This window comes from Sparus aurata, chromosome 7 (genome assembly GCF_900880675.1).
Source record: "Sparus aurata chromosome 7, fSpaAur1.1, whole genome shotgun sequence".
Classification (NCBI taxonomy): domain Eukaryota; kingdom Metazoa; phylum Chordata; class Actinopteri; order Spariformes; family Sparidae; genus Sparus; species Sparus aurata.
The window spans coordinates 4,146,081-4,173,746 of record NC_044193.1 but is presented as its reverse complement, the minus strand read 5'-3'; the positions used below and the strand labels follow the sequence as shown (position 1 = coordinate 4,173,746).

Genomic DNA, 27,666 nt, shown 5'->3' with positions numbered 1-27,666 from the left:
TTCCAACCAAGCCGGACATTTGACTGTTGATAAAGGGAGTTGCGTGATGTTTGGAGGAGGGACTCCATCATTTAAAAAAAGTTCCTGGTTTACAAGAAAACAAGAGAGACCGTCTGAAAGCACCAGAGCCTCAAACATGAAAGTCTGTCACATGTTGATCTACATCTGCATCTTCTGTGAGTACAATCTATTTATATCTTTCAATATTTTTCTTTTTGTCTTGTAATTTATTCATTTATTGCCAGTTATCTTTTGCATAATTAACCCTCATGCTCTCCTCGGCATTTTTGTACATTTTTCTCAACTTTTTTTTTTTTTTGGCTGTGTTACAGCTTGTGGCATGGATTTTTGCAGGAACACTTCTTTTTAGTCAAATTTTTTAAACCCAGTGTCTTTTACTCTTACATGTCTTTTATTTTCCTGTAATGCATTTTGCACCCTTTAACCACCTTTGTGGCCAAAAATGTACACGCACAAAATCTGTCATAAAATCCTCATACATCCTCATCCTCATACATACAGTTTTTTTTTGCCCCTCAATCAACTTGTTCCCTGATCAAAATGATCAAATATTCAGTTATTTTCAGGATGTTAACCCTTTGAATGCCAATTTTATTATCTGAATTAATAATTATCTAAAAAAAAGTCCAAGAGTAGTGATATTTGACATTCTGTGTGTGTGTGTGTGTGTGTGTGTGTGTGTGTGTGTGTGTGTGTGTGTGTGAGAAATGTATTTAAAACGACATCTGATTCATCAATGTGAACTCTTATTGTGCAACAACTTTGGAAGTTTAGACAACAAAAAACAAATTGGAACATATGAAATTTGAACACAATATGAAACATTTTAAACAATTAAAAAAAGTGAAAAAAGGTCATCTTTTGAGGAATGTGTTTCATGTGTCTTTGAAAAGGTGCTTGAGTCAAAACAAGCAAAAGCAAAAACAACTGTTAGTGTGTGTATTCAGTGGCACCGCCAGGATTCAATTCCAAAGTATGCAAAGAAACAGCAAATACAACAAATGGAAAAATACTTTTTTATTTTTTATCATTATTATATTAATTTTATTCTGACACTAGTTAAATGGCTGCTGTGTGGAAAACCACGCTGTGGTCTGTTATCGCGGTGCAGACGAGTGAGTTTCGAGCTGTCAGAGGAGAGAAAAAAGAGAACGATATGACGCGACTGTAGCCGCCATGATATGACGACGTCGCCCCCGCTGAGGAGGAACTATGAAGAAGTCAGTTGATGGAAAAGCACCTAAACTGAGTCGAGTAGAGCCGAGCTGTATTGTGTAGCGGAGAAGGGGCAACACACGCTATGTGCAATTGCGCAAACTTGCGCAATCGTCCTCTCAGATGCGGCCGCGTCTCTCCAGGTCACTGTGTGAGAGACAGAAAAGCTCTGATTTGCTTTGGCAGACGTTGTTTGGTGTCACCCGCTGATTTGCATAATTTAAATATCTAGCCCGTCGAACCTTCCAATCCAGCCCCGGTTCAGCACCCTGGACAGTGCACTGCAGAACTGCAGGATTTGTTTTCATCCAAACTTTGCAAACGTGTTCGGGATTTATAGAAGACATACAGTATGTATGGTGCTCACTAGCCTATGCTGTTCCTATAAATAAATGCATCTCTGTGCAGAGAGGGATATAGGCTATGAAAAAGTGCTTATAAGTCTCACTCACACACACACACACACACACACACACACACACACACACACACACACTGGGCCCTGGTAGTCACACGGCTCCATTATATAACTGGCAAAAATACGAGAATCTCATGCATCGGCCTACAATGGGAAAATGGTTGAATCTGTTGAAATACAGCAAAAATTTCAAATATCACTACTTTTCTTCGAAATGGCATGCTGACATTACAGAATGCATGGTTTTATACTGTAATGGTAGTGAGATTAACAAATGTGGTTTTAATGGAAGTCAATGGGCCACGAAGGGGGTTAGAGGGAGTTTCTGTTACTACATAAAAAATACTGATGCAATCAAAACATTTTTTGTGGTTTTTTTTATAGATAATTAATTATTCAAATAATTAAACTGGCATTTAAAGTGTTAACACCTGGAAGATTATTGAATATTTGATCATTTTGATCAGGGAACAAGTTGATTAAGGGATTCAAGCAAAAAAAAGCAGAAAAAAATGTTGACGTATGAGGATTTTATGGCAGATTTTGTGCATGCACATTTTTGCCACGAAGGTGGTTAGAGAGAGTATTTGTTAATACATAACAGATACTGATGCAATCAAGTCAATTTTGTTGCTAATCTTTGACATATCCAAGACTTTAATCACCACCAAAGCCCCATCAGCCTACTACTTATTATATTGAAATAATACATTTTTTGTGTTGTTTTTTTTAAATAGATAATTGATAATTCAAATAATTTAACTGGCATTTAAAGGGTTAACATCCTGAAAATTATTGAATATTTGATCATTTTGATCAGGGAACAAGGTGATTAAGGGATTCAAGCAAAAAAAAAGCAGAAAAAAATATTGATGTATGAGGATTTTATGGCAGATTTTGTGCTTGTACATTTTTGGCCACGAAGGTGGTTAGAGGGAGTTTTTTTGAGGAGAGCACAAGGGTTGCAACATTTGAAGAAAAACTTAATTTTTTGTAGCCCGACAATCTGCGTTCAACTATTTTTCTCCTGTGCTTGTTTAATTGCTGCTTTTTGTGCATTAGTGTGACATAATGTAAAGGGCTGTACCAGTGTGCAGAAAGTCATGATACATTTGCAGTGAAGCAGTTACAAACCTTGGTCTTGATTAAAAATAAATAAGTAGTATGTGTTTATTTCTATTGCAGTTCATGTTTTGTCCACTGGATGGGCTCCCCAGCTTGACCTTTTTACAGTTTGCGCAGTTTAAAGTCAATCAGACATTATGATCTGAATCACCGTTGACAGAATCAGGTAGTATTATCAATAGTTTTTATTAAATAAAGGATGTTTTGGACCATGTTCTCCACTTCCATTGTTGACACGGCTGTTCGGAGCTGTGGCCGTAATGTCTCCGGTGCCTGTCGCGGCGGCAATCCCCGAACCCGGTGGTGGACCCCGGAAGTAACATTTTGGCTTGGGTGACCCATTCATCACCCAAGCCGAAGTCACTGAGGTAGTCCGGAAGCTCCTCAATGGCAAAGCACCGGGGGTGGATGAGATCTGCCCTGAGTACCTCAAGTCTCTGGAAGTTGTGGGGCTGTCTTGGCTGACACGTCTCTGCAGCATCGCGTGGCAGTCGGGGACAGTGCCTCTGGACTGGCAGACCGGGGTGGTGGTCCAGAGGGTGTGTTCCAACTATCGGGGGATCACACTCCTCAGCCTCCCTGGGAAAGTCTATTCCAGGGTACTGGAGAGGAGAATTCGGCCGATAGTCGAACCTCGGATCCAGGAGGAACAATGCAGTTTTGTCCTGGCCATGGAACACTGGACCAGCTCTATACCCTCCGCAGGGTGCTCGAGGGTTCATGGGAGTTTGCCCAACTAGTCCACATGTGTTTTGTGGACTTGGAGAAAGCATTCGACCGTGTCCCTCGTGGCATTATGTGGGAGGTGCTCCGGGAGTACGGGGTCGGAGGCCCTCTGTTAAGGGCTGTACGGTCCTTGTACGTCCGGAGCTTGGTTCGCATTGCCGGCAGTAAGTCAGACCTGTTCCCGGTGCATGTTGGACTCCGGCAGGGCTGCCCTTTGTCACCGGTTCTGTCCATTATTTTTATGGACAGAATTTCTAGGCGCAGTCAGGGGCCGGAGGGGATCTGGTTCGGGAGCCACTGGATTTCATCTCTGCTTTTCGCGGATGATGTGGTCTTGTTGGCTCCTTCGAGCCAGGACCTCCAGCATGTCCTGGGGCGGTTTGCAGCCGAGTGTGAAGCGGCTGGGATGAGAATGAGCGCCTCCAAAACCGAGGCCATGGTTCTCGACCGGAAAAAGGTGGCTTGCTCCCTCCAGGTTGGGGGAGAGTTCCTGCCTCAAGTGGAGGAGTTTAAGTATCTTGGGGTCTTGTTCACAAGTGAGGGACGGATGGAGCGTGAGATTGACAGGCAGATCGGTGCAGCAGCCGCAGTAATGCGGTCGTTGTATCGGTCTGTCGTGGTGAAGAGATAGCTGAGCCGAAAGGCGAAGCTCTCGATTTACCAGTCAATCTACGTTCCTACCCTCACCTATGGCCATGAACTTTGGGTCATGACCGAGCCAGCTGCGGTGGCTCGGGCATCTGTTTTGGATGCCCCTGGGACGCCTCCCTCGGGAGGTGTTCCTGGCATGTCCCGCCGGGAAGAGACCCCGAGGAAGACCCAGGACACGCTGGTGTGACTATGTCACTCAGCTGGCCTGGGAACGCTTTGGGATCCTCCCGGAAGAGCTGGAGGAAGTGTCCGGGGAGAGGGAAGTCTGGGTGTCCCTGCTCAGGCAGCTGCCCCCGCGACCCGGCCCCGGATAAGAGGACGAAAATGGATGGATGGATGTTTTGAGATATTATATTATGAGATATCTGTATTCTTCTGCAAATTTTTTCAACGTCCAGATTGGAAACAGATTTCATTTATGGCTGTTTTGTCTTTTGTGTTGTAGGAAGAGAGAAACCGGAGAGCCATTCCAGCATGGAGGGGAGGCGGGGTCTTCTCCTCAGCCTCATCATGGCTGCCTGTTTCTATGGCAACGCCGCTCAGCTCATGCCACAATCAGGTATGATTATGCCGACCATGACTAAACTTCCTGCATACCAGCACATAAAGGTTCACGGCAAACGTGCCTCTACAACATTACATCTACCGTAACATCTGTAAAAGCAATTTATACAATCTGTGCATGTATAGATCCACGCACATGCACACACACGCACACACACACACACGATACAAAGCAGATGTGTTTTGCAGTATCATACTGTTACTAACCCTGCACATGGATGTGTTTGCTGCATGTGGATACGATGCATTCATTAGTTCACAGAATCACGGGCTACACTGCTTTGATCACCAGAAAACATCCGTATGATCTGTATTTTCCAGTCCTACTGCCAGACTGAAAGTTGAGGTTGACGAAGAAAAAATCTGGATTATGTTCAACATGTTTGTTTAAAAGTTACTGCCTACGTGACTGCTCAGGAGAGAAGGAGGTTGTAATACAGTGAGGGATCAAAGGGGAGATGCCACAGGTGGGAAAAAAAAAGCTCAATGAAACTTTATGTTCAAAGATGTAATGTGTAAAAATTGGACACCTGTTGAATTCATACTCCAAACAGTTAGCACGCAGCATATCAGCAGATATATGATCACTATAAGCTGTTTCTAAACCATTTCCAAGAAACAAATCTGAGCATTGGATGAAGTCAGGTTCAAAATTCTTGTTTCATGTTTTTGACAAATTAGTTTATTTTTGTATCACGAGTTTTCTGATGTTTTATGTTTTCCAATATGCTAATGATCTCTGTAGCCACTATTCTGCTAATTTAAATATGAAGAACAGAAATCTGAACCAAAATAAACACTGCAATGTGGCTTTTGGATGTTTTCTATCCATTTAGTCTGGAAGAAGAAATGTTCTGGAAGCAAAATAGCCCCAAATATCAACGTTTTACCAGTTAATAAAGAAGGTTTTTCACCTGAAGTGTCTCCCAAATTAATTATGGTTATTCAGAAGAAACAAACACTTGGTTAAGGAAATTAATTAAAGGTCTGTCATGGGCTGGAAAAACTCTTCTCTTGCATGAAAGAACAACATTTTCACCGGAGACCCTGAATCTCTGTTGAAATTATATTCCGTAACAGTAGGGATCCAGATCTGAATCTCTTACTATCACACAAATGTAAATGTTTAGATCTGGTATTGAACTGATGTTGAACACTTCTGTAGATCAGCACTTTGTCCATCTTCTGTTTGCACCATCGATTCTGTCTGATGGAAGTGATCAGCTGCTGTAAGTCACGCAGCTTTGTTTCATTTTCCTCACACGTTGGCATCCACCTGAAGGTAAGTGCTGTCAGAGCGCTTCTGTCCACAAACTGTCCACAACCTGGCAACAAGCCGCTCTTTGTATTTTCTTCTGGCTTGCACACAACACAAGCTACCCACCACTTCTTTCTGTAAATCATCACGCCGCCACTTTCCACCACTGTCTGAGTCGCTGTCTGAGCACCAAGATCTGCTCGAGTAGTAAGAGCTTCCCTCGCAGCACCCTGTGACCTCCCCATGACTTCACAACCTTCCTCCTCAGTCTGCACTCAAGAGGCCGTCGCAGACATCGTCTTCTTGGTCAGCGGGTCCTGGAGCATCGGCACTGAGAACTTCAAGCAGATCCGTCAGTTTCTGTACATGCTGGTCAACAGCTTCGACATCGGGCCCGATCATGTCTGCATCAGGCTGGTCCAGTACAGCATCACTCCACGCACTGAGTTCCTGCTCAACACCGATCAGAACAAGAAAGACATCCTACAGTACATCAACAGATTGCCTTATATGGGGGGTTGCACCCACACGTGCCAGTGCTTTGACTTCATGCTGAAAGAGCACTTTGTGGAGGAGGCAGATCGCCGTGGTGATCACTGATAGCAAATCTCAAGACAACGTGGAGTCCCACGCCCAGAATCTGAAGAGGAAAGGAATTGTTGTGTATGCAATCGGTATCAAAGACGCAGATGAAGCGGAGCTGAAAGAGATTGCGAATGCGCCGCACACTCAGCGCGTCTACAGTGTGTCGAACTTGGTAGCGCTGCAGGGAATTTCTCAGAGCATCGTCCAGATGCTTTGCACAACTGTAGAGGAAGTCAAAAGGCAGCTCATGCAGTTGTCTCCAGGTAATGTGGGTCAAACCACCACAGAGTCAGAGGTGATTTAGTGTTCTGACTTCAGTATCACTTGTATACAAGTAATGATAGAGCCAAGGATTACTGGACAGTTTTTTGTTTTCCAGAAACTCTATGTTAACTCTGATGTTGTCCGACTGTCAGAAAAATCTCCTTTCTTCACTCGTTGTTGAGAATTTAGAAACGGTGGACAAAATAAATGTAGGACACAGTCTGACCTCTGTTTAAATCATATCAAATAAAGTGTGTCCAGTTTCATGGAAATCGAAATTTTCAATTTTTCTGAACACTTCGTTGTCTTTGTCGGCTTCAGGGTTCCCATGAAACAGGCAGCAGAGATTACTTTGGCATCGTTTCCTGTCCGCTGGGGAGGGACTTGCTACGGATATTGATTGGCATTTACAGAGACCAATATTGTTGAATGTGCACCTGGGACTGACAAGAAACACAGTACTGAGGTGTTTTACTTGCCCGGTTTGGCTCTTGACAGCTGGAGGATGAATCAGCGAATTGAGTGGTGAGGGATGACGTATTTCTGTCGGCCTCGCCCTGGTTCCCTCCACTGAAAGCCTGCGGTATTATTGAATTGGATTTTGGAATATCGATGAGTCTCCATGTTCGCTGTGAGGATGTTTAATGTCCCTGACAACCTCTGTAGTCTCATTCAGACACTGGTTAGCAACTGTGCATCAATCATTTTGACTTCATCGGAACTTAAAAGATGAGCAGCGAAGTTAGTTTGTGAAATTGGAAACAGCAGTTTGCGATCTGAACTTCAGAAGTTACTTCAGCTCGTTCAGCACTTTAACTCTGTCTCAAGTGTTCCTGTTATTTTGTCCACCATGTGCATATAAGCCCAAAAGCACCTGCAGGGCTGTACGTTAACTTTTTCAGCACATAGCACTAGTGCTACAGAGGCTGACAGTTTTTTAGCACAGGACCAGAGAGTTGTAGCACACCCTAAAAATGCCCGTCACCTCTACAGAGGACAATTAATGCAGCTCATCACTTACACAGTAACATCAAGTGTAATTCATATATACATAATGTAATACAATTATAGAATAATTACTCAAAATGTTTTCATACACAGAACAAGCATCTTTATTACACTTCAAACAACTCATTTTCAGGTAAAATTCACACCGCTTTACATCGCCGTCAGACCGCGCTTTCTTTTGGGACTACATTTTCTCAACCGCAGAACCCCCGTATCCCTACGCATGAGCACTAATGCGGAAGGATATGGAAAGTTAAGTTAAGTTTTTAACAAAAGTAAACCTCTCAACCAGCAGCTGGGCCTCGCGCTGTATTCCGCTGCTCGCAGATCAGCTGTTGCCCAGTTACGCTAGTGCGTAGAGATACAGGGATTCTGCGGTTTTCAAACAAGATTCCGAACAAGATTTTTATTTTTTTTTTGTGGCTAAATCTGCCCATAGCACCCATGCTACAGGGCAGATTAATTCTTAGCACAGGCATGTTTTGATGTAGCACGTGCGACATATATGTCGCACTGTACAGCCCTGACCTGGTACAAACTGATCCAGTTCCACACATTCACACTAAAGGTGACCATTGTAACCACAGTTCTCTGATGGCAGCAGCTCTGCGGTAGGTGGTCGTTGACTTTGGCATTTCTGCAACTCTGGTGCTCAAAGGTACGGTGGCCCAGAGGTGTCAGGCCAAATACAAAAGCCACAACACGAATACAAAAGCCACAACACGAATACAAATGCCACAACACGAATACAAAAGCCACAACACGAATACAAAAGCCACAACACGAATACAAAAGCCACAACACAAATACAAAAGTCACAACGGAAGTGACCCACAGCGGAAGTGACCCAAAACGGAAGTGAACGGCAACGGATGTTGACAATGTGGCGGATTGTTGCAGCCATTTTAGGACCCGTGTGCCGGCTGTCTCTGGGCAACACACGAGTCCAACCTCGTTGCTGACTTTTTTCCAGGCGCTCTCCTGTTTTGTCCAAGTCTCTGTGTATCTGTTTCTGTCCCGGAGCTCCCGAACTCCGGTCTCTGTATGCGTAGTGTGGTAGTATAATACGGAGCTAACGGGCTTCGGGGCGCCGAGCACAGAGCATTAGCCCCGGTTAGCACAACAATAGAGCAGCTAGCTGTTCTCGCTTGTTGTGACGTTCCGAGCCGGGGCTGCAGCGCCGACAGCAGCGCTCCGGTCTGCTCCCCGAGCTCTGTACTTGCTAAGTTATGAAAATATGTGTCTGTTACTTGATTACAGCGGTCTGTTGTACTTTATTATGAACCACAGTAGCACAATCACATTCATGTGTCCTTCATTTCCATAACTCTGCCTAATATATATATATATATATATATATATTATAGTCAAGCCTGTCAGTCAAGATGCGACTCATCATGACTGACAGGCATCAAGGCCACTCAGCGTTACCTTATTAAAATTATATATATAATTTTAATAAGGTAACGCTGAGTGGCCTTGATGCCTGTCAGTCATGATGAGTCGCATCTTGTCACCTCTCTGCTGTGTCTGCAGCTGAGCACTGTGACGCATGTCTCTCTCCCCGGCCGGGAGAGTTATCATACCATGAAATATCAAATAATAGCCGGGGCATTTATTTGTTTCAATCACTTAACAGACCAGGCGTTTATTTGGGACAGAAGTTTAATTCCTTCCTCTCAAAAATCCGGGTTGAAAATGTCACAAACTTCACCACCTTCTCGGTGAATTATCTGGCATCATTCTGCAAGTGAAGTTGTTGCGGCGGAGGAAACTCCTCATCTCTGCTGTCACTCATGGTGGCGTACATTTGTACAGCTGTGATTGTGCTACCGTGGTTCACAATAAAGTACAACAGACCGCTGTAATCAAGTAACAGACACATATTTTCATAACTTAGCAAGTGGTCCAACTTCCTCTCCGATTTTCTCCAAGCACTCTCCTTTATTGTCCGGTCTCTGTATGTGTGTACAGGGGTATGGTGGTACAGAGCTCGGGGAGCAGACCGGCGCTGCTGTCGGCGCTGCAGCCCCGGCTCGGAGCGACACAACAAGCGAGAACAGCTAGCTGCTCTATTGTTGTGCTAACTGGGGCTAATGCTCCGTGCTCGGCGCCCCGAAGCTCGTTAGCTCCGTACTATACTACCACACTACGCATACAGAGACCGGAGTTCGGGAGCTCCGGAACAGAAACGGATACAAAGAGACTTGGACAAAACAGGAGAGAGCTTGGAGGAAAGTCAGCGACGAAGTTGGACTCTGTGTTGCCCAGAGACAGCCGGCACACGGGTCCTAAAATGGCTGCAACAATCCGCCGCATTGTCAACATCCGTTGCCGTTCACTTCCGTTTTGGGTCACTTCCGCTGTGGGTCACTTCCGTTGTGGGTCACTTCCGCTGTGTTGTGGCTTTTGTATTTGTGTTGTGGCTTTTGTATTTGTGTTGTGGCATTTGTATTCGTGTTATGGCTTTTGTATTTGGCCTGACACCTCTGGGCCACCGTACTAAGGTGCTTTGAAAAATTTCATGTCATGGATGTAGTCACTCCTGTTATTGGGTCATACTTATGTTCTGATTACTTTAATTAACAAATTTTTAGTTTTCTTTATTAATGAAGTATTTCTCAGCTTGTTGCTCCACATGCTCACTTTTTTCTTCGTCCTGTCCAGAATGTGCCAAAGTCACTGTGGCTGACATCGTCTTCCTGGTCGACGGCTCCTCCAGCATCGGCATCGATAACTTTACGTTGGCCCGGGACTTTCTCAAAAGTGTCGTCACAGGCCTCGACATCGGCCCTGACAAAGTTCGAATCGGCTTGGCTCAGTACAGCGATGAACCTCACCAGGAGTTCCTGCTGAAGGATCACATGGACAAGAGTTCCCTGCTGCCCGCGTTGGATGAATTTCCCTACCGAACGGGGAACACAGCTACGGGCAAGGCCATGGATTTCCTTGTGAAGCAATACTTCACTGAAGAAGCGGGAAGCCGAGCCAAGGAGCGTGTGCCTCAGATCGCTGTGGTCATCACCAATGGAGACTCTGCCGATGATATTGTAGCACCTGCCAAGAGCCTGAGGCAACACGGAGTCATAGTGTTTGGTATCGGGGTTGGACAAGCCAACCTGATGGAGCTCAAGGCCATCGCCAACCGGCCGTCAGAGCGCTTCGTCTTAACCATCGATAGCTACCAGGCTCTGCAGAGGCTGACGGAGGGTCTGCTGCAAACTTTGTGCATCTCTGTGGAGGATCAGAGGCAAGGTGAGGCAAAGGCCAACAGGACACATTCATAAACAGTGATATATCTTATTTTGATTAAATATAAGAATCAGAGAAAACAAGGAAACAAACATCTATTCTAGAGTATTTAAAAGAAATGTTCCTTTTCCTTTATCATCATCCTTTCTTCAGCGGAGTGATAACTGAGGAGCTTTTAGCCTGCAGACACAACACACAGAGTCTCTGCACTGATTAATGCAACAAGCTCTGGTACCAGTGACGTTTGAGGTCAGCCAGTAGCGATGAAGTGTCGGCCAAAACGTGCAACATTAAGAAAAATAAGTTGATGTTAAACAGGACACACAGGGTGAATTGAACTTGCTGTCATGAGAGTTCAGCACAGGATCTCTTGTGAGATCTCTCTGCAGCACCATTTGATCTATCGACTTTTAAAAAGTTCAGTTGTAGGCATTCAGAAAAGGATTAATCTGGATTACTGTTTGTTTTTGGCATGATGCTCGTTCATGTTTTATTATTCATATCGAGCCTTTTGCTGTCCAAAAAAAAGTTGGTTCATTCACTGATAACTGCAGAGCTCCACTCCCGCAAAGACAGAAAACCATGTGAGAGCTAAAGGTTGTAAATCAAAAATAACAGGCATAACAGATCCACTGCACCAGAATTGACTCTGTGTCACCAGAGCTGCAAAACACAAAAAGATTGAGACGAGCCAGTACACCACGGTCTGTATCTGACCAACCAACTAGATTATCCTCATCCATATGTACGGCCGGCAGGACTTAAGACAGAAGTGGGTGGTGCTTAAACTCTCTGGAAGTTTTTAATTTATGACAGAAATGTATGTTCTGATCAGAGGTTGATGTACTTATTATTTATGGAAAAACAGCCTCAGCGAGGCTTCAAGAAGAGATTGTAAGGCTCGCCCAAGTCTACCTTCATGTATGGCAACGGTGGTGATAAACATGTTTCTTGTTTAGATTTTTTGCCATAATTATAAATTGCCATGTGGTTTTCCAACTTATCAGGAGCCCAGTTTATGAACATGGGTTGTTAATACAGACAGGAATTATTATGTATGGTATTCTGTTTATTCTGGTACAAATGTGATAAATCGGGATGAGGGGAAAGATCGCGAGAGGCAACACGCGAGCCAGGTGAAACCCGCCGGAGTTTGGAGGACGCAGCCAGCAGGATTACTCTGTGCATTTCCGCAGGAGGAATTTAACAGAAACAAAAAAAGGGATTTAAAGACAATCGGACTCCTGCATGCCCGCGATCCAGAGGCCAAACGGGTCGGGTGAGAGTAGTGGGGATTCCCTGCTCTTTTTTTTTCTCCTTTATTTTCTTTCATTGAGACTTACGGCGGCTCGCCGCGCTCCCACCTGTCAAAGTTAAATTTACTTTGATACATTTTTACACTAAGGACTAATTCGTTCATGGACACTCTATGTGGGTTTTTTGATCGTGTGAACAGTGAAGTTTTTTGGGGTTATTGGGGTTTTTTGTTTTTTTTTGATCAAATGTTTGTATTGCATTGGAGCGCGCCTCCCTTCTTTTGTTTGGTGTGTGCGTCTGGGTCGGACATAAATTGATTTTCTGTCTGATATAAAACATACGGATAACGACAATCCTGTAGGTGTTTTCGTTATTGTGTAATTTGTGTGAACATTATTATATGGGCAAGAGAGTGATCTGCTGGTTATTTGGGTGTGTGTGAAGCGTTTTCAGTCAGCCAGCTGCATCCATTTGCGGCATTCTTAAAGTCCGCCTGTTCCCTTGAATTTGCGTTCGTACTTTTCCTTTTTGAAATAAATAATTGAAGGGGATTGTTACAAGATTGCCAATAAAACCAATGATCTGTTGATCTTTACCAATCCAGATGTGACAGTCTATCAATGGCAGAGCCGTCAGTGCTGAAAAAGTATATATATTTAATCTGAGATTTGAAGAATCGTGCAAAAAAAAAATAAGAAAACTTATACTTATACTATTCTCTATAACCGATACAGATGTTTTCCAAAACTAAAAATTTATTCTACAAATGAAATGTGGAAGCAAATTAAAGACGGCCAATGATAGAGCCTTGAAGAACTACAGATGTCATGATGACAAAATGGCTCCTGTCCTAGAGATGAGACATCACTCTGGACAGATTTGAGATCCTGAACTTTGTAAATAACTGAATTTCTCTCTTATTGTTCACTGAAGGCTGCTGTTTGTTCTTACGTCAAGCTGTTGTAAACTACCATTATCTTTTAAGAAAAGAGAGAATGAAAATGTCAGGACATAAAACCTATGATCTGTTGATCTTTACTAATCCAGATGATGACAGTCAGTCAGTGTCAAGCTTTATCATTTCTGATGTTTTTTTGTTTTTTTTTTGTTTTGAAGTGGTTCAACCATTCCAGTATCTGTTTTCACTGTTGTTTTTGGTTTGTTTTCTTTCAGCCTTGGAAGAGAAGTTTGCAGACATTGTCTTCCTGGTGGACAGTGCTGTGAGTGTGCAAGAGTTCCAGCAGATCAGGACCCTCCTCACCCGACTCGTCAATCAAATGAATTTTGGAGCGTCTGCCTACCGTCTGGGTTTGGCCCAGTATGCTCGAGATGTCCGGGTAGAATTTCTCCTTAAAGCTCACCAAACCAAAGAGGTCTACCTGAGCGCCATCAGGCTTTTTCGCCAGCGCAGGCTGCAACCCTACGAGGCTCGTAACCTGGGCAGCGCGCTGGAGTACGTCTATGCCAACTTTTTCACCAGTGAGGCAGGAAGCCGGGCAGACCAAGGCTACCAACAGCATCTGGTTATTGTGACTGGGAAAGATTCAGATGATCCCGTGTATAGGGCGTCGCATCTCATCAAATCATCAGGAATAAATGTGGTGGGGATGAGCGCTGGTGCTTCATTGTCGGAATTGCGTATCATAGCTAATCCAGCCTACATATACACAGGTGTCATCACTATTGTTCCCACACTGAGGGCTATTTTTGAAGCAGAGAAAGTGGAGGCAACACTTACTGGAGGTAAGACTTTAAAAAAGAATATTTATTTGTATTTATCACTCGAGTGCATCTTTAAAGTGTATTCAGTAACTGTTTATTCACAGTCACCTCAACATTTTACTATCAAGTAAAGTCTCAGATATTGATAAGTGAGTTAGAAGTGAGTTGCTTCTTGCGGACAGATGATTAAAGGAGTCATCACCCGGAAATCGCAATTTCTCTCGTTAAATCATGCATGTTGGTGTTGGACCTCTGTTGAAACTTGCCTGAAAAGCTGGAGTTTGAAAGTGGTTTATTTTTTTGCTTTGGCTCTTTTTCCGAACAGGAATAGCGCACAGTAGTGCGCGTTCCTAAAGCACGAGATTTTGACTCTGCTCCTGTGGTGACGTTACCACAGGAGGCTACTTGCATATGCATCGGCTCACAGCCGTCCTCAGCCAGAGTGAGCACGCCGAATCTGCTTATTTCTGTCATTTTCACGCCATACATCGTCACCGCCAGCATTAAAACTCAGGTCTTACATGTAAAACACAAGGATGAAAAGTAAGAAGGAAAAAAAAATAATTTACCATTCAGAGACATCCTGCTGTAAACGTGTCTCTTCCACCGTCTCTGCCTCTTCACTCTCCCGTTCGGTTTCCGACTCCGGCTCGTACATAAATGCCTGAATTCCGTAAGGTCCGTCTTTAGTGTGTGCGCCATGACAGCGAGCTGTTTATGTTTTGGAGTCTGTGTGCATGCAGGCTCGCCCCCCATTCCGGCTCTGTCCTTCCTGCAGCCAATCAACGCACGCCTCAATTACATATTAATACAATGCACATCCGGACGCGTGAGAAAGTCGCGGTATGAAAAAGTGTCAGAACAAGCTCTATGTTTGATTTTTTTAAATATTTTTTTTTCTAATAAGTTTTAAGAATTGATCCAAAGCGATCCAAGAGGGACCTGATATGTAAAAAACCAGGTGATGACTCCTTTAAAGCACTTTGAACGCCATGTTGGCATTAGCTGTAGTTTGTTCGCCTTCCATCAATGCTTCACATTAAATACACTGGCTGAGCTTCTCCCTTAAAGGGAGAATTTCAGTATTTTTAAACCTGGGTCTATCCTTACCAAACGTTGTGGAATCTCTATAGCAGATCACATCAGCTGGCTGCAATGTAATCCTTTGGGGCAACCGTGACTGTCAAAGCAACGCCCACTGAATGTGTCTTTATCAAGAATTTATTGTTTCAAGGCAACGTTACGGAAACAATTCCTATTCAGTTCAATATTCAGACATGACTTCAGAAATGAATTCTTGCTAGAAGTTCCGTTATACAAACTCCAAACTCCTTTAACTGTTACTCACGTTTCGACTGTCGTCTTCCTGCAACAACTCACCTCCTGTGAGATTACAGACAAGACTTCGCCTTGAACCAGTCTTGTGTTTCTAGTGTGCAGCATCTTCTGGCATTCTTCATGGTAGAGTTGGTCTCCGCAAGCTCAACTAATTTCCAATAGCCCCCCGAGTCATCCAGCTGGCTTCATTTAAATGAATGATGGGGCTGTGTTTGTATAAGATACAAATACGAGGGAGGATTGTTGAGTTCATGGCCGAAGGTACAAGGAGTCAATTTCAGAAAACCAAGCACATTTATTTTTTAACATAGTCCCCTCTTAAGTTTCTACACTTCAGTTGTGGAATATATATACAGAATACAGAATACAGATCCTTTCTTTTTAGAAGTCATATTTGGACTAGACGTAGAATTTATCAATCATCCCTCCCACACTCATCTGTCGGTAAGAAAATGTTTACAAAACAGAATTTTACAGATTGTGCTTCAAAATGAGTAGTCCTCATCTCAGTCCGTCCGTCAACTTGATATGTATCTGAATGGTTAAGTAGCTCACATGAGTTTATGATCATACACTCCTTTCACAGATTGCAAAGCAGCCAACGTGGCCGACATTGTTTTCATCGTTGATGAGTCGGGAAGCATTGGAACAGCCAACTTCAAGATGGTGCGCACTTTCCTGCACTCGATTGTGAGTGGCCTAGAGATCAGCTGGGCCAAAGTCCGAGTGGGCATCGTGATGTACAGCAACGGGGCCTCACCACAGGTCTACCTCGACAGCTTCGACGACAAGAGTGAATTGCTGAATTTCATCAAAATCCTGCCTTATCGTGGAGGTGGTTCGAACACTGGAGCTGCCCTTAACTATGCCAGGGAGAATGTTTTCATCAAGGCAAGAGGAAGCAGGAAAGAGCAGGGGGTCCAGCAGGTGGCGGTGGTGATCACAGATGGTAAATCCCAGGATGATGTGAGCACAGCAGCAGCTGATCTCCGTCGGGCTGGCGTTACCATTTATGCTATAGGAGTCAAAGAAGCCAACAAGGCCCTGCTCGACCAGATGGCGTCCTATCCCCACAATAAGCACGTGTTTAATGTGGACAACTTTGAGAAGCTGAAAGGGTTGGAGCTGAGCCTGCAGAAGAGTCTGTGCCATAACATCATTCAGCAGGCGATCTCAGTCAGTAGAAGATCTAGCATCAAAGAAGGTCAGAAATAATTGTATTTATATGATTTGCCTTGTTTGATTTAAATCGTATATTCATTGATGTATAAGGTTGATATAAGAGCAAAGTTTAAAGAGTAGAATTATGAATTAATGTAAAGGGAGGAAAACAAGAACATTTTGCTTTTCCTTTTTCAGGCTGCGTAAAAACCGAGGAAGCAGACATCTTCTTCCTGATTGATAACTCGGGAAGTATATTCCCCACTGACTTCCAGGATATGAAGAATTTCATCACTGAGTTTATACATACCTTCCGTATTAGTCCGGAGCATGTCCGCATTGGGGTTGTAAAATATGCAGATTCACCACAATTAGAGTTTGATCTGGCACGATATTCAGATACCAAGTCACTGGAGAAGGCCATAGAGGGTATAAAACAAATAGGGGGAGGAACAAAGACAGGAAGGGCACTGGAATACATGGGCCCACTCTTTGATAGAACAGTGGTCACTCCTGATCACAAAGTCCCAGAGTACCTGGTGGTCATCACTGACGGGAAGTCCTCTGACCAGGTCAAGGTTCCCGCAGAAAAACTGAGGGCCCAAGGAATCATCGTCTATGCCATCGGTGTGAAGAGTGCAGATCAAGACGAGCTGGAAGAGATTTCAGGAAACCCCAAGAGGATTTTCTTGGTCAATAATTTTGACGCTCTGAGGTCCATCAAGGATGACATCATCACAGACATCTGTTCTCAAGACGGTAAGGAAAACTAAATCCACATCTTTTATGTTCTATATGTGACAGTCAAGGACAACACACACCAGTGACACAGCTGATAGCCGAGAGGTGAAATTGAGACATTTGAGAACGACCTGCAACAAGTCTAGTCAGTTTTATCTAAAAAGCGCAGTTTCCCCTTTCAATTAGAGCGGGTAGAGACTCTTAAATTCAAGACCCATTGAAGCACATGGTAAGAAAAAAGTGTGATCCATGGATGGCCAGTGTTCATTTGTGGTTCATGGTCCATGTCCGAAACCCTCCAGTCAGGTTCATGTCCCATCTAACGGTCGACGTCCTCTCTGAAACAGAGATTAGAGGCGCGGTTATTAGTCCTACAAAGCTATTACCATCTCAACCACACTGCTGCTCTCACAGGATCAACATCACAAGCCTAGATGGTGTTAGCATAGCATGAATATTAGCATGGATAGTGATAGCTGTCACTCCAACAGAAGTTCTTCTCGTGTATCAAGATACTGCAGTTTATAAATGGTCAAAGTGAAAGCTGAACTCTTTACTATTAACATGTACTGCTATACTTTCCTCTCTGCTCTGACTGCTGACATCATTCTGCTCTAAGTGCTAACTACTTGGATCTTCCGTGTTGTGCCGTCCATAAAGCGTCTGCACGAGAGACTTCACTGACCAAGGCAGCTACCTTGAATAGAGAACATTTTTTAGCAGACTGAACAGATCAAATTCTGACAGTCAAATTAGTCATTTCATGAGGTTGTGACACTTGCGCAATCCGGAACCGGAAGTGATGTGGTAACAAGCGAAGTACGCTGCTCGCGTCTCGCGCTCTTGCTAATGTTTTCTCAACTCTAAACTAACAATATGTAACCTAACTCTTCACCGAACCTAACCAAAGTAGCAGATTCACTAACCTGCTGACCTGCTACTGAGCTGCTGCGACCATGCCAAAAACTAAAGCGGTGCAGACCGACCCAAACACGGAGGCGATCACCATGGCGTCCCTCACCCACCTGCTTGAGTCTCATCGAACTGCCATCTCCGAGGACTTCAAACAAAGTCTCTCAGCTCTCGAGACCAAGCTGAACCGTGTTATAACTACAGTGACAGAACACGCTGAGAAACTCGAAACTCTTGAGAGTGATGGTGACGCGCGAAACATACGCCTGAAGGCGACTAAGAAAGCTATCACCAAGCTCCAGTCAGACTATGCTAAACTAGCAGCTAAAGCTGTCGACCTCGAGTCTCGGAGCCGGCGCAACAACATCAGGGTAATCGGCGTACCTGAAACCGTGGAGGGGCCCCAACCGACAGCTTTCTTCACCAAGATGCTCGAGGAGGTTTTTGAAGGGTTCATTGATTCGCCTGTGGAGTGTGAACGGGCTCACAGAGCCCTGGCACCTAAACCCCCACCCAACCAGCGACCAAGACCGGTCATCATTCGTCTCCTCAGGTTCCAGGTAAAGGACAAGATCATCCGCCATGCCCGGACCATGAGGGGTAGGCTGAAATTCCGGGGCCATTCCATCCTGGTGTTTGAGGATTATCCTCCAGAGGTTGTGGAGCAGCGAAATGAGTTCAAGGTGATCATGTCAAAGCTGTACGAGCGAGGATTCAAGCCGGCCCTACTGTACCCGGCCAGACTTCACATCAAGCTAGAGTTGGGGGGTAAGAAACACTTTCCCACGGTAGCGGAGGCTGAAGCCTTCATTGACTCCCTGCCACCGGTGGAGAAGTGTGGGACACTTTCTTTCTCACCGGCGGAGAGGTGTGGGACATTTCTCTCATTTTTTTTTTATTTTTTTTTTTTTTTCCTCTTCTTTTCATTTATTCTTTTCATCGGCGGAGAGGTGAGAGACATTTTTCTTTTCAGTTTTAAGTAGCTACATTTATCCTTTTCGTTTTTGCGAGCCGGCGGCGATGACTGTGGCGTGTTAAAAATTGTTTACACAATGGGACCAAAATACTTTGTGTGTGTGTGTGTGTGTGTGTTTGGCTGTGTCGAGTGTGCCCGTGTCTATGTCTCAATGTCATCCCAGAAAACTCCATGATCAATCTGTACTGTTTATATTATGGGTTTTGATGAATTTAACTTCGATGGAGATTCTCAGCACTGTATTGATATGGGTGGCTATATTACCTGTAATGCTATTGATCCAGATAACTTAAAACCATTAAATGATACATATAATTATTCATTGCTACATCTAAACATCAGAAGTCTAAACAAGCACCACTCTGATTTAGCCTCCTTACTGTCTAACTCAAGATGTCATTTTGATGTTATTGGGTGTAGTGAAACCTGGCTCAATGACTTTTCATGTCCTGATTTATTTAACCTTGATGGGTACAATCTACACATTAAGAACAGACCAAATAGAACAGGTGGAGGGGTCTGCCTCTACGTAAAGAGCAGTCTTCAAATAAAAGTCTGTGATTTTTATTTAGAGGACGACCACTGTGAGTCTTTATTAATTGAGATCAACAATAATGGAAAATAGGGGTGTCAACGTTTACAATTTTTTCTACACGTGTAAATGGGGCTTCTTTATGATCTCTTTCTATCACAGTTGCGGTAGCACCGATGCCAGCAGCAGTCTCTCCCTCCAAATTGTTCGGGTGTTTCCATCGCAGGTGGTTTAGCATGGATCCCGTGCTGTTGTTGTAAGCCAACTTTGCCTGACATAGCCTACACACAACTTGATTTCCACTGGCAGTTTGTTCAAAAAACACACAGTGCTCCGCTTGTTGATCGCCGCCATCATGTCCCCCAGTCAACTTGAAGTGACGTGACGCGACATTGGCTGTGGGTTTTTTTGTATTTTTTTTTTATATCAACGTAACATTGTGCCCCATTCATCTAACCTGCGGATAACCGCGCTAGTGGGAACATTTAATTGTATAGTTAGTTAATGTTATTATCTGACGCTTTCAGGTAACATTATCTTACTTTCACATTTAAAAAATTGCGTCCGTCCAATTTTCCTTCGGCCGTCGGTATCAATTTATAGCGGGTCGGCTCTGGTACGGAATGTAATCTGTGCTACTGTCGGAAAACGGGTCGGATGCGGTGACCTGTGCAGGACTCTGCTCTAAGTGACCATTTTAATCCTCTAGCCAATTATCAAGCTAAATATCCAACATGCTAGTTAACGTCAAAGACTGTGGTGGAAGACGACGGTAAAATATTTCCACTAGATTTATTTATGCCTGAATTTTGGTAAAAGGTGTGGCGGCTTTTATTTTGCCGTGGCGGTGCGCCACAGTAAATTACATGTAGAGGAAACCCTGAATAGTATATATATTGATGAGAAATGAACGAGGAGGAGGAGGAGGGAAAAAAAAGACGTGTAAACGGTTATTGATTTTTCTAAACGGTTATGATTTGTTATCCGTGTACCCGTTCACACGTGTAGACGTTGACACCCCTAATGGAAAAACACTTATTGTCGGTGTACTCTATCGCCCACCAGACTCTGCTCTTGACACATTTTGCTATAAACTGGAGGATTTATTACATAAGCTGAATAAGCTAAAAAAAGACTGTATACTTCTTGGTGACTATAATATTGACATTTCCAGGGAAGATGGGGCTAAACAGGACTTTATGAACACACTACACTCCTCCTCCTTCTTCCCTACCATTAATAGATTTACTAGAGTTACACAGACATCCAAAACTATCATCGACAATATCATTAGTAATATACAAAACACCAAGCTGTAGACGGGAGTCGTGCAGTGTGACATTACAGACCATTTTCCTATTGCAATATTTTTTGATTCTGGCAAATCGTTCTCCCCTCCACTCTCTAGTATTAAATCTAAAGTCCTCAATGAGAGAACCTTACAGCACCTAATTGTTAATTTACAGGCCAAGTCGTGGGACTCTGTTTATAACAGTGGGACTCCTGATGCTGCATATGACAGTCTGATAAAGATCATTCAAGACTCCATCAAGGACACAATCCCTGAGAAGACTGTCAGATGCAGCACTACGCTCCAGAACCCTTGGATAACAAAGGGAATTTTAAAGTCTATTAAATACAAAAATAAGCTTTACAAAACCTACATGAAAAATCCTTCTAGCCTAAAAAAAGAGAAATATATTTCCTACAAAAATAAACTAACACAGATTATAAGAAAGAGCAAAAGAAGTCATTACACAAAACTCTTACAGGCTTCACAGGGGGACTGCAGGAGGTCTTGGAATGTGCTAAATGAAGTTCTCAACAGGAGACATAAACCTATAGCTCTACTGGACCTTGGTGATGCCAAAGCTGATCTTGCACAGAGTTTTAATAATCATTTCGCCTCAATAGGTATAAATCCGTCTAAAAAGATCAGTCAACCCCAGGGTGTCACCTTTAAGCATTTTCTTTCTGGTAACTACATTCATTCATTTTTCATGAAACCAACAGATAGTTCTGAACTCCTTAAGATCATTTTGGACCTGAAAAGCTCATATACCGCTGGTGTAGATGGAATATGTAGCAAGATCATGAAAGCTATTGCAAATGTCATTATAGAGCCACTCGCTTACTGCATCAAGACAAAAATCGCTAAGATAATTCCTATTTTTAAATCCGGCGACAGTAATGACATGAGCAATTACCGGCCAATATCAATTCTACCCACTTTCTCTAAAGTAATGGAGAAAGTTGTATACAAGAGACTAAGTGACTACCTTGATAAACTAGATATTCTTGTTCCATCTCAATATGGTTTTAGAAAAAAGAGCACAACCTGTATGGCAATACTTGACCTAATAGAACAAATCCATGACTGCACTGAAGAGGGAAAATATGGTGTTGGCATTTTCCTGGACCTATCAAAAGCCTTCGATACCATTGACTCAGATATTCTATTGTACAAATTGCATCACTATGGTATCAGAGGTATAGCACTTAAATGGTTCAGAAGTTATCTCCATGAGAGAGAACAGTATGTCCATGCCAATAATTATAACTCTAACTATCAGCCGATAATCCTTGGGGTCCCCCAGGGCTCCATTTTAGGGCCACTTTTATTTATCCTATATATAAATGATCTTATAAATTCCTCTAAAATATTTCATTACATTATTTTTGCTGACGACACGAATCTGTTTACATCTCACAAGAACCCACTTACTCTACAAGATATAGTAAATTCTGAATTATCCAAAGTGGACTCTTGGTTTAAATGTAACAAACTGTCACTAAATGTCAGCAAAACAAATTTCATCTCTTTTAAATCAAGCAAAAAAATTAAATATGCTGATCACTGCCAGATCAAAATTAATGGGCAGGAGATAAAAAGAGTGCATTCCACTAAATTTCTGGGGGTCCTCATTGACGACTCTCTTAACTTTAAAGGTCATATCGACCACCTTATACATAAACTGTCCAAATATGTTGGCTTATTCTACAAAATCAGACATATCCTTCCTCTGTCTGCCCTTCTCACGCTGTACAAAACTCTCTTTGAACCACACCTTAACTACTGTTATGTGATATGGTGCAACACCTTCCCCAGCCATCTAAAAAAACTTATATCCCTGCAAAAGAAAGTCATACGGGCTTTGTCCTGGTCAGAGATAAATACCCCCACCCACCCTCTGTTCCATCGCTTTGAGTTACTAAGACTGGCTGAGCTAAACGAATATCATAATGCCTGCCTCATGTTTCAAGTTGTCCACAAGCTGAATTCTAGACTGTGTAGCTTTGTTCCCATCTCCAGCCCCCAGCACACATACCAAATGAGAATTAAATCACGTATATCAGGAAAATGTCGTCGACATGTACGCACCAGCATGAGTATTGTCTGTAGGGGGCCGCAGATATGGAACAGGATTGATGATGGCCTTAAGGTGTTGCCCTTTATCTCCAACTTCAAAAGACAACTAAAAAATCACTTCCTATCAAGCTGTATCTAATATAGAACTGTTTCCTCATGGACAACTGGGATGTATGCGTATGATTGTATGTGTATGTCATGTATTAATTATGTATGTTCTGGTGCGCTTTTGCGTGCATTCACTTATTATTTTTGCTTACAGGTGGTAACTGTGTATATTTTTGACTGTACCACTACCTTCTCATGAACTATGGGCCCCCACCTATAAGCTTTTCTAGCTTCCTTTGGGGGACCCATTCACTCTACCCTATTAACTTTATATACCAACTGTATTATATTATATTATGTTTGAAGTGGTATTGGTGAATAAACAGAGAAACAGAGAATAATAATTTATCCTTTGTTTTACAGATGCTTCCTTCACAATGTTAGTTTATGGGAAAAAGTATTTTTGGGCATAGTTTGTCACTCATGCATTAACATACTGTCCTAACTCCTATTTTAAGCCAATCTTAGAGCATGATGTGTGGCTCCCAGATTCTCTATAGTGATTCGTCAGTGCTCCATTTCATAACCAACTTAAGATTTTAAACTTTGCGCTAAAAGTTATTTGTCAAAAAAAATAATGCTGAAGTGTGCAGCTCAACTTGTAGGTTCCCCTCCCATTGGTTTTCTACATTAGGGCGCAGACACACCAAACCCACATCAAAGAGCTAGGGGCATGTGAACACACCACAAAGACTGCGCAGGGTTCTCCCCAGAAATTGTTAGTATAGCGGCGCACCGTCAGTTGGGGGGGGGGGGGGGTGCAGAGCGTCGTCACTGTCAATCCGGGTGGGGGGGGGGGGGGGGGACGCTCGATCGATCATCGCCGTCAGCCGGGGGCTCGTCGCCGTCAACTGGGGGACGGACGGACGCTAGTCACTGTCAACCGCGGCAGCCCACAAACACCCGCTATAAAGCAGTTAACATTGTTGAGTATAGCGGTGCTGACCTAGCCGTATAGCGGCGCAGCGCCATTGTTCCACCGTCTGGGGAGAACCCTGCTGCAGTTGCCGGCCAACCAGCTCATATCTACTGTGCCTGAGTAAGAGGAAGTAACTCTCCATACCCCACCAGCCGGCAGTAGTCTATAATTGTTATGATAATGCAGCATTTATTGACACCAATTTAGCTAATATAGCCAGAATATGTCTGATAGTGCCAAATGTAGCAGCAACAACCTTAACCACAGACATCAACCTCCAGCCCAAAACAGAGCCAACTGTTGATGATCGGCGATTTGGCACATTCCATCTGCCATCAATCAGCTACCTTCACATTTAGTGTGTGTTACATCAATTAATAATGAATTGTTCAATGCGAGTCTCCATATTGTCGTTTGTGTGTGTTCTTTTACTTACAGTTGGATGGATTTTGCTGTTATGGGTAAAATAAATTAGAAAATGGCAAGAAAACTGGAACAAGGTAAGAAAGCAGGAAAAACAGAAACCACACTGACATGTTTGTGTTGTTGTGTCCACAGTTTGCAAAGATATACCAGGCGACCTACTCTTCTTGGTTGACAGCTCTGGGAGTATCGACCCTGAAGAGTATAAGACGATGAAGGACTTCATGAAATCTGTGATCAGCAGGTCTATGATTGGGCGGGATGAGGTGCAGGTCGGTGTCATGCAGTTCAGCTCCTTCCGAAAACTTGAGTTCCCATTAGACCGCTACAACAGCAAAGATGAAATACTGAGTGCCATCAACAACATGAGACAGATTGGTGGAGGCAGTGACATAGGCGCAGCCATCACAGCGCTGTCGCAGTATTTTGATCCAGACCGAGGAGGACGTCCTGACATGAGGCAGAGGCTGGTTGTGATAACAGACGGTGAATCCCAAGACGAGGTCAAGGTTCCTGCTGCAGCTCTCAGGGCAAAGGGAGTGGTGGTCTTTGCCATAGGAGTCAGGGAGGCCAACACCACCCAGCTGCTGGAGATCAGTGGCTCACCAGAACGGATGTATGCTGAGAGGGACTTTGATGCTCTGAAGGACTTAGAGAGTCATTTGGCCTTGGAGCTCTGTGATCCAGAGAGAGGTAAGTGCCAAATGCACCTAGTAGAATGGCACTGAGTAGAGCGCATACCTCCAACAAGGCCCAACAGTCCACTTTAATCTAATCAAGCCATACTCTGTATCAAGTTATGGAGCATTCAGACCAAACACAAGGCGAATTACTCACACATCCAGATTACAGTATAGCCCCGATCGATCCAAACTCCACTCAGGGAACAAGCAGTTTGCTTGTCGTCTGGCCGACAGACCTGATAAGGCATGAGTACAGGCTTTCTTCAAGGCGGCATTATGATGTTGTTATTAAAATGTTTAAATGTTGAGGAGCTCTCATTCGTGAGTGTTTCATGATAATGTGATTGGTTCTTAAACTTTCCCGCACTCTCCACTGTAACCCCTTTTCTTCCTTTCATTTTTATTTCTAACCAGACTGTAAGAAGACAGAAAAAGCTGACATCATCTTCCTGGTGGACGGCTCCACAAGTATCACGCTGGAAAAGTTCAGAAGCATGCAGAAGTTTATGAAGTCTGTGGTGAGGGAAACCACAGTTGGCAAGGAACTGACCCGCTTTGGGGTCATCCTCTACTCCACCAACCCCCAATCTATTTTTACTCTGAAACAGTATGACTCCAAACGACAAGTTCTCAAAGCAATAGACGCACTGAAGTCGCCGTACGGAGACACCTACACCGGCCGGGCTCTGGCCTACGCTTTAGACTACTTTAATCAAGATAGTGGAGGTCGGGGGGCTCTCCGGGTGCCACAGATTCTTATGGTGATCACAGATGGTGATGCGACCGACCGCAGCAGTCTGGTTGCGCCATCAGTGGCACTGCGGGACAACGGGATCACCGTCTTCAGTATTGGAGTGGAAGGAGCCAACAAGGCACAGCTGGAGGTCATGGCTGGTGGCGACAAATCCAAAGTGTTCTATGTGGACAATTTCGAGGCCCTGGAAAATCTGTACAAGACTGTAACTCATGTCCTCTGCAATTCCACAAAGCCAGGTAAGAGACCCTGCTCAGCCTCTGTTGTCTCGCAGTCGAGCGACATTCAAACCTTCTTCGGTTTAACTCCGACGTTGAAAGCGGAGGCTTTCGATTTTGAACACCATGAGGGGGATGGCAAGCTCCCTCTCTAAATTGTTGCGCCACTGAGAGAGATGTGTGTGAGTTTGTACCATTTTTCCAAAAAGTGTGTGTGTGTGTGTGTGTGTGTGTGTCAGTGCACGCGCACACACACATAACCCTGGTGTGTGTGTGTACATAATAAATATCTATCTGATATATATAGATATTATGGTTAACTGAATAAAATTCCCAGATAAAAACTAAACTAAAGCTACTTAAAGTGAAACTCTCGTCAAAATGCAGCCTAGGCTTTTTTTGTGAATGTGTCAAACCTTCGTGTAAAAGCATAATTACAACTAAAGCGGCACTTTTAAGATTTACTGTATGTTCAGCTCAAACTCATTTTCAATAGGAGTGCTACGGGCACTTTGACGATAGCATCAATATCGCTATTTTTAAAACATCAAGAAGTCTCAACACAACATGAAACTTTGCTCGTAGTATCACCAGGGTCTCTACACATTAACATGAGCATTGAGAACATTGTTTGTGTACACAGAGTTTACTAAAAAGAAGCTTTTTGAACAACTCACGTTAGCAGTAGCTTGTTTCTCTCGCCGTCGTCATGGCAGCCCAGACGTACTTGGGGATCGACGCGTCTGGGCTGCCTCAGCTAGAAGAACAAGCTACTGCTAAGGTGAGCAAAGTTTCATGTTGTGTCGAGCCTTCTTAGTGTTTTAAAAATAGCGCGTTGCTCTGTGAATGGCAATAGATTTAATTATTTTTGAAAGTAATTTGGGGACTTTATTTTTCCTTGCTTTTTCGTACTTCGTGTAGGTCTTAAATTTTGTTCAAAGTTGTCTTAAAAAGTCTTACATTTGACTTGTGCAAACCTGCAGATACCCCGTTTTATCAGACTGCAGTATCTTACAGGAAGTTAGTAACTAATGTTTGATCATCTTTCCAACAGCTCTGCAGGATGGAAACACTGGACCAATCAATGCAGAAATCCCCATTTTCACTGAAAAGGTGGGAGGAAACATCACACATGAGTGTTCCTTCATGTTCTCTGGAAGCAGGAAGATCTTCTGTAAGGAAGAATGTGAAGAAAAAGACATTCTTGTTGAGACAACTGGCGACAGAGCTCAGAGAGGCAGATATGGCCTTAGATATGAAGAAGTGAATGAATCATCTTCATTTCTGTTAGTGAGCATCACAAACCTGACCAAGTCTGACTCTGGGCGCTACAGATGTAGACTGGACAGAAATGTGTCTTCAAGTGCGCACAAGGACATTGAGATCAGAGTTGAAGATGGTGAGTTTGTCCTGAGACACTTGGAAGTGACTTTTCAGCTTTTCACTATTGTCATCATCACACAAA

At 43.6% G+C, this 27,666-nt stretch overlaps 2 protein-coding genes across 2 annotated transcripts in view; both read left to right on the top strand.

The window, feature by feature from the left end:
• Positions 1-27,666, top strand: part of LOC115584703 (hepatitis A virus cellular receptor 1 homolog) — an 82,147-nt gene that overhangs the window by 13,458 nt on the left and 41,023 nt on the right. The window lies entirely within an intron of this gene.
• LOC115584709 (collagen alpha-4(VI) chain-like) overlaps positions 1-27,666 on the top strand; it is a 32,405-nt gene that overhangs the window by 3,278 nt on the left and 1,461 nt on the right. The window contains 10 exon segments of the mRNA XM_030422316.1: positions 4,602-4,715; positions 6,184-6,553; positions 6,555-6,826; positions 10,503-11,090; positions 13,518-14,087; positions 15,991-16,608; positions 16,764-17,324; positions 24,682-25,239; positions 25,644-26,222; positions 27,256-27,600. Coding sequence (XP_030278176.1) covers positions 4,631-4,715; positions 6,184-6,553; positions 6,555-6,826; positions 10,503-11,090; positions 13,518-14,087; positions 15,991-16,608; positions 16,764-17,324; positions 24,682-25,239; positions 25,644-26,222; positions 27,256-27,600 — 4,546 coding nt within the window. The 5' untranslated portion in view covers positions 4,602-4,630.